General features: G+C 40.4%; 1 protein-coding gene across 1 annotated transcript; it reads left to right on the top strand.

Moving 5' to 3' along the window:
• The first annotated feature begins 1,714 nt into the window (after window positions 1–1,714).
• On the top strand, window positions 1,715–4,245 carry LOC147794969 (melatonin receptor type 1B-B-like). Its single transcript, XM_087132387.1, has one exon. The coding sequence runs from the start codon at window positions 2,155–2,157 to the stop codon at window positions 3,337–3,339; it is 1,185 nt and encodes a 394-aa protein (XP_086988513.1). The 5' UTR covers window positions 1,715–2,154; the 3' UTR covers window positions 3,340–4,245.
• The last annotated feature ends 3,097 nt before the right edge of the window (window positions 4,246–7,342 follow it).

Genomic DNA, 7,342 nt, shown 5'->3' with positions numbered 1-7,342 from the left:
CCCGATACATTACTAATGCAACATGTAAATGTACAACATTATACTGCTAAAAACATGCTTCCCTGGTTCATATTTCCTGAAGAGCAGTTCATGCATTAATTTTGAAAGCAAAGCAACTACGACGTCTAGAAACATTTGCACCAATCCTTCCCTTGAGTTACATGTTTCAACTGTTGTAAATTCACACTTTGGTAAACTTCACGGCTGTGTTTGTTTTCATGCAAAGTGGCCTTCAGGCTGTAACAGCACCAATACGTATAAAAAAGCAAGCTTCACGAAAAATGCAGAAGACTTCGTTAAATTCTGCATGACCCTGCCATGGTTGGGAACCACTCGGCATCCAATTTTTATTTGCTGATGTCTGAACGATTTTTATGCACCACTTAGATTTTGTTCCCCGTACTGAATAGTTCTGGATGTCACATTTTGATATCTTCAGTGTACATTACATGTATGTGAACTAAGGAGTTCTCTGACTGAAATTCAATGGAGAATATCAGTACCACTGCAATCATTCTTATTTTTTTAAAAAAAGCAAATCTACTGGTATAGAGATGAAGATTATTCCCAGTCATCAGTCTGCAAAATTGTGACTTCCATAAAAAGTGTCTTCACATAAAGGCCCTCTGTCCCTTAAAAAAAAGGCATTTATGACAAATGTAGCAATGCACGGAATCTGCTTGGTATGTACGCAATGGGCTCGTAACACTTGATGGACAAATGCTGCTAAGCTCTGTGCACTTTACGATGCTTTCAAGGCAAAACCAGCAACAGGATTTACACACTTAGGCGACAAAAAACCTTTGGTATAGAACTGTGCGATGGGACGGGCTGAGATCAAACATATCTCGAGTGGTTTGCTCTGTGTACCAACATGGCCCTGACGGAATAAATGGCTAAATGCACTTTCCTCAAATGACTATCAATCAATTTGGTGAATAAAACTCCAATGCTGCAATCCAGATCTTCTTTCAATGAAGGATGACTTGTATTTTCTCCTCTCTGCTCACTCTGCCATTTTAATGATACTAACTGATCAACAAAAGTTAAAATCGACAACCCCTCCACCAAACTTCATTCAAGGGTAATTCCAGAACTTAGGGGTCTATTTTTTGTGTGTCCCCGTCACATCTGATGTATATAATTTTGTAAATTCAAAACGCTTTTTCTAAATTTCCAAGAATGATGAATTAATGCGAATTACTGCCAAACAGATAGTAATAGACTGAAGTAAATTCCAGAGATATTTCCATATGAAATAAAAAAGGTCAGATGTAACGGGGACACGAAAATGTCACACTTTTAGACCCCTAATTTCCGGAATTACCCTCAAGGAGACATTAGAATGAAATCTAATTAATTTCATTTACATTTCTCCCATAACTGCCTTTCAATAGTTAAATTTACAATTAAGGATCATTATGGAACCATGAAGGCCAGTTTAGATATTATGTACATAATTTTTAAAAAGTCCTGGTATACACTCTGTAAAGGATCACAGTTGATAATTGTCTTGTTTATTTGCAGGGATTAGTACACATGCAGGCCAAACCAAAAGGGGAGAAGAATGTCCGCTGAGAGAAGACTACAATATCCTGGGTAAAGCTTGCTGGATGTTCGATCAAACCAGCCATGGTGCTCATGAGTATTTGAGTTGAGACCACCGACAGAGTCACACGCTCTCTCTCTCTCACTGGTGATGACTGGGATCCATTCCGCCCAGTGCCTGCTCAGCTGAGACAGCAAAAACTGTCAGAACTTGTGACGTGACCAGAGCACCGCTGGCTTTGGCAAACAAATTGGATCAAAGACTCAGAAGTGCGTAAATTTGACCAAGGACTCTACATTTTTTTCAGATTGCTGTGAGCAGAACGTGCCTGGAAACAGTTGGCCAATCTCACATCCTTGCCACACAGGAAAACTCCTGCTGCTTGATGAGGACAACTCTCCTTAGGCCTACCTGTGTATCTTCTTGTTGAAATGTTTTTGCCCAGTGAACTACGTTTGGGAACAACTTGTGGACACATCTGCAAATACATGCACATCTTCTGCAATTAACAATATAGTGGATGCTTCAGCTCAGATGATATTTCTATGAGAAAACACTAGCGTTTTTGTGTATGGCAGTTCTGTTTGGACGCTACATGTACATGTATGAGGGAAACTCTTATTCTTGCACGTATGACAGAGGCCCTGACACCTGCTGCTATGACTAGCTTTCCGATGACTCTGCCGACCGGCGATGCACTGCCTTTGTTAAACTCGACCGATATGGGATTCGATAAATATGCTCCAAGCTTGGCACAGGAGAATGGGAACAATACCCAAGTGGTCTCCATCACATTCAGGAATGAAACCCTCCTCCAAACCAGGGGCAATTTGACATCGCATGTAGGTAGTGGCTGGAGCATGACCATTAACATCGTGCTGATGGCCTTCTTCATGGTTGCGGGAATCCTGGGCAACCTGCTGGTCATCATGGTGTACCTGCGCAACCGATGGAAGCGCCAGTCCACTGCCAACTACTTCCTGTGCAGCCTGGCTGTGGTAGACCTCATTGTCTGCACTGTGGCCATCCCTATACAGCTTCACCTGGAATGCTCGGCCGTCAGCCGGCTGGTTGTTGCCCTGGAGTGCGCTGTCTTTGCCTATGTGTGGCACGTGGTGATGTTCACTTCCGCCTGGATGCTGGTTGGGATCTCGGTTGATCGCTACTACTGTCTCTGCCGGCCGTTCAACCGGAGAACCCAGGTGCGCCGTGTCACGTACACCATCCTCTTCATCTGGTCCTTTACAATTGTCGTATCCATTCCGTTTTCATTACTTTTTGAGGACCAGTGCCGGTATGACAATATCGGAAAGCTTCCAGCGCGGCTTGGGGTGGCCATGGCAGACAGCCTTATCAGCCTCTTGATTCCCCTGTTTATCATTGCCATGGCTTACTTGAAAATATTTTATGTGATCTCCCAGCGCAACAATGACACACAGAATGAAAGCCACGGCCAGAAGATTATGCACCACACACGTTTCATTGTCGCCAAGCGTCTCTTACTGGTCATCGGTGCCTTCGTCTTGTGCTGGATGCCGAGAATGATTGCAGAAATTTACTCGGCCACACTGGAACCCGACGTGAATGTCAGCCTCGAGAAACAAGCTCTGTACATCTGCCAGACAATCGTGCCTTACTTCAACTCGATACTGAATCCCATTTTGTACTCGTTGATCAATCCCAGGTTTCGCCACGAGTGCCAACGGCTACTTCTGACTTGTTTCGGCAAGGTCCTGCCCATGCCCGCTGCGGCAGCCAAGTACACCTGCAGGAGCAGCAGTGCTTTGTAGGAAGGTGCTGTTACTGAGAGGACCAGGATGTGAGTCACAACAAATTCAGAGTAAATGGGGTGAAGCGGGGATAACTTTCAAGTCCTTGACACCTACTGTACCTGTGCAGGAATCAAATTCAAGTTGAAGCCTCTTCCACGGAAGAAGCTGCATGTACTTTTTAGACTCACATCGAATACGTTTTAAATGGTTAATACCCAGGGTTTCAGCCAGAAAACTACAATACTCTTTACAGGTTATACATTAAATGTGGAGCTACAAAAAACGAAAACACTCCACTACATGTTTTAGTAGCTCCTAAACTCCCGGTAACAAAATCAGGGCATGAAATATCTTACAACACAGTTACTGGTTCAACGTTATCCATGAGCGACATCCATTACAAACTGTGAATGAAATCCATTGGATTTAAGGCACTCTACTATAAAAGCAACCTCTAAAATAGCAGTATGTGCTAAAACGTAACGATGACTACCACTGTACACCCTTTTATCTGTAATATGTATGAAGTAAATTCTATAAAATGGGAGAATGGAGGTCATCTATCACATACTGTAAAGTAATGTTTAATCCACACTTTCTCAGCACTAATTTCAACCAACGTTCTGCAGTCAAGCTAATGCACAGAAATGTATCCAAGAAAATCTTTGGAATTAACAAAGTTATTCTTATTAACCATAAATATATTTACACAATCTTCCTGCTGAGGCCACCACATTAATTAAAGAAAATTCCAAATTAAGTGTGAATCGAAAAATCAGATCCTGGCAGACACTAAACATTATACTTATGATTAATTTAAGATATGTGTACATACATGTATGTACTCTACATTTTAGTCTGTCCTAAATATGTTTTTTGATTCATTATGTGATATATTAAACATTATCAGTTGTGGTTGTACAAGGACGTGTTGTCAAAATCCTTTTTTAACAAGTCTGAAAGTTTTTACCAGATTGTCCCAAAACCAATGTTGCAAAGAAAACAGAATTTTCAACTTTACAAAATGGCTATGTGAAAAGTCTATAAATGTAAGGGTACATGGGTAACTGTCTAGCAGCTTTGCACTGTATCAATCTAAACAATAATGCTATGTTTAAATATCCCAATAAACCTGATCAAAAAGTTTTAAATACAACAATCCATTTTAACAATGAAGAAGAGAAGGCGTTCTCTCCCTCCTCTCCCCCCCCCCAAAAAAAACATTGGCTCTATAAACAGACCTGCAGCAGAGGTGAACTTCCCCCAGTGGTCATGGACATTTTCTTTCAATAGCGTAATAATATGCTACTCGTTTGACTCTTTCTGAGGGTAGGCAGTCAATAAAGCTGGGTACACTGACTACTCATCCAGAATCCAGTATTTGGATGAAAAGATTTCAGCACTACTCAAGGCCATACTCAAGTGGTCATTACGCCATGTATTAATGAAAACCCTGAGGATTGTACATGTAGACATGGAGTATTCTGGAGGGGTTTTTGTTTTTGTTTGTGCTGAAGAGAGTAAAGTACAAGTAGGCTGTCAGAACAACAGGCACATACAAAGCTCTTCATTTCCAATTGTCACTGGTGAAGTCTTGTGTCGGCTTGAGCAGTTTGCACAGTGGACAGGTGTGCGCATTGAAACAACACATGCAAATGGCATGTCGGCCATTGTTTGGAGAAACTCATTTCTAAAATAGAAGGCACAGTGCAAAACAGACACGGATATGACAAATTGCATGTGCATTTCCTATTTTTGTCTCGTGCACTTCTTTACCTCTCACAACTTCATGAGAACTTGAGTACATGTACCGTAAGTCACATATACATACATGTATACTGTACATTTACATACATGTATACTAGCCCCCAAAAAGAGAACATTTTTTTTTCCTTTTTGATGAAATGCTGCACATGACAAGCTGTTGTTTATAACAGTGAGAATATTAGGCAGTGGCACCAGCCTAATACATGTTCCTACACACTCCACATTACTGTATGTTCCCTGCACTGCATGGAACGACCTACATGTACCTAGTCTACATGTACCGGTACATGTACTCTGGCCATTCTTTACAAATGTGACCGGCTCTAGAAAAATGGGTAATAAGTCGCCAGATTCAGGTTATCAGTTTTTGATATGGCTGGATTGAGTACATCAAAAGCTACAATTTGATTTATGAATGACCCCTGTAGTGTACTGCGTTCTGGAGATATTTAGATATTTGTATATCCACATTTTCGGATTCAATAAAAGCACCTTTTGAGAAAAAGCTCAGTAAGTGTAGCACTTGGAAACACAATGCTATGTAGGATTTCCTACTGAATGATCAATTTTTCATCTTTATTCATCAGTATCCATGTTTGTAGTCACAAATTCTGAAAACATAAATGTTATACAAGCTAATAGAGGCAAAAACACAAAATCACATTTTTAAGACATTTTGCTCTCTCCAAATAGAACAGGCCATGACATATTTTGGAACTGCGCGACTTATTACCCTTTTTTGCAGCGTGGTCACAAATATACCCTCCCCCCTTTTTTTTACAAGATTAACCTCAAATTCTGAAGCTGAATGTATGGGTACATGTATGAAAACATTGAAAATGTCAAAACACCCACTTGGAGATTATACTGCACACACCAGTATTTTTTTCCAAGCCTTAGTTTATCGACACAGGTGCCAGAAAACTAGTGGAAATAAAAATGTTTCCAGCTTAACGAGTAACTCACAAACTATACAGAATTTGCTCCTGATAATGTAGACAGGGGGTCAGTGTTTGGAGACAGTCTAGTGTTGATGTCTTAGAACTTAACTTTTCTAAAGAGAGCTACATGCATGCAAAACTTTGAATAAAAATTTCAAATTAAAACTCAATAGGTTTCACAACAAAAATAAAGGTCCTTTCAATGGGAAAAAACAACAAACCAACAGAGAAGTACTGACAAGAAGTGGATAACTTTTAAAGAAGCCAACCCAAGGTCTTTCATTCTAACACTCAACAACCCTTGGCTTCTATTTACTTCAGGAAATTCACACTTCAATGTTCTGTTTGAATCAAGTACATAGAAAACCCCACGTTTAGCAATATAAGTGTACCTCTAGCAGGCTCCAATATGACGAGGATTATGCTAAGGATGATCAGTTTCCGTAGTTTGGCTTCCAGGTCCCTATTATCATTAAATATTTCACTGGTCAGTGGGCCAAACTGTTTGCCTTGCTTGGCCAACCAAGCATGAACACGATTGGCCCTTGTAATGCTTCAGACTGAGGAGGAAATTAAACTGGACTGCACTTTAACTGTGTTTTCTGCTCGATTTAACTACGGACAATCTATTTTAGTGGAGCACTCAGTATTTACACTATGTATGGTTCATTCTGCAATTAAGCTGCAGAAAACTGAAGATGGGTGAAAAAGAATAGTATGAGTGGTGATGCCAAAACACTGCAACTACGCTCTTTCCAGAGAGGAAGATGTTTTAGAATCTCACTGACAGAAATAATACTGGTCAAGCAAACTGGAGAAGTACAAATAATTATGCGAACTTCAGCTTAAAGTTACACTGAATGTGTCTGGACACTGGTTTGGCAATAACTCAAAACTACCAGTGATGATAAAATGACTTGCACAAGTTCTAACAGCAATTATAAAGGAACCAAAATAATTCCTAAATATGCATGAAGCCATTATGTGTAACACATAATTATTTTTTTTCTAATGCTTCATAAATGCTCATTCTACAAGAACTTTCAGTTGCAAATTTTAAAATTCTTCCTCTTCCCGTCTGTGCTTGAGACCTCATGGCCAAACAAATAGGTTATCGCAACCCTGCCCGGGCAAACATAGCCATTCCCACAGCATTCCAGACTGATGAGAGAAAATCATGAGTCGCAAGCCAGCTGCTTCAAGCCCACGAATCGTCTACATGTACATGTACATGTATGTACTCAACCCACTTACATGGCACATCCAAGTTCTATCGCATTCACATATGATCTATACATTTGCATACAAGGTAC

Source organism: Acanthaster planci, unplaced genomic scaffold (genome assembly GCF_054643075.1).
Source record: "Acanthaster planci isolate LZ-2023a unplaced genomic scaffold, COTS_SCS Contig244, whole genome shotgun sequence".
In the NCBI taxonomy this organism is placed as follows: domain Eukaryota; kingdom Metazoa; phylum Echinodermata; class Asteroidea; order Valvatida; family Acanthasteridae; genus Acanthaster; species Acanthaster planci.
Note: the sequence above shows the minus strand (reverse complement) of the source record. Positions and strands in the feature narration are given on the sequence as shown.

Bases quoted from the DNA above. Each gene is read 5' to 3' on its own strand.
- LOC147794969 (XM_087132387.1), top strand. From the start codon at position 2,155: ATGAGGGAAACTCTTATTCTTGCACGTATGACAGAGGCCCTGACACCT.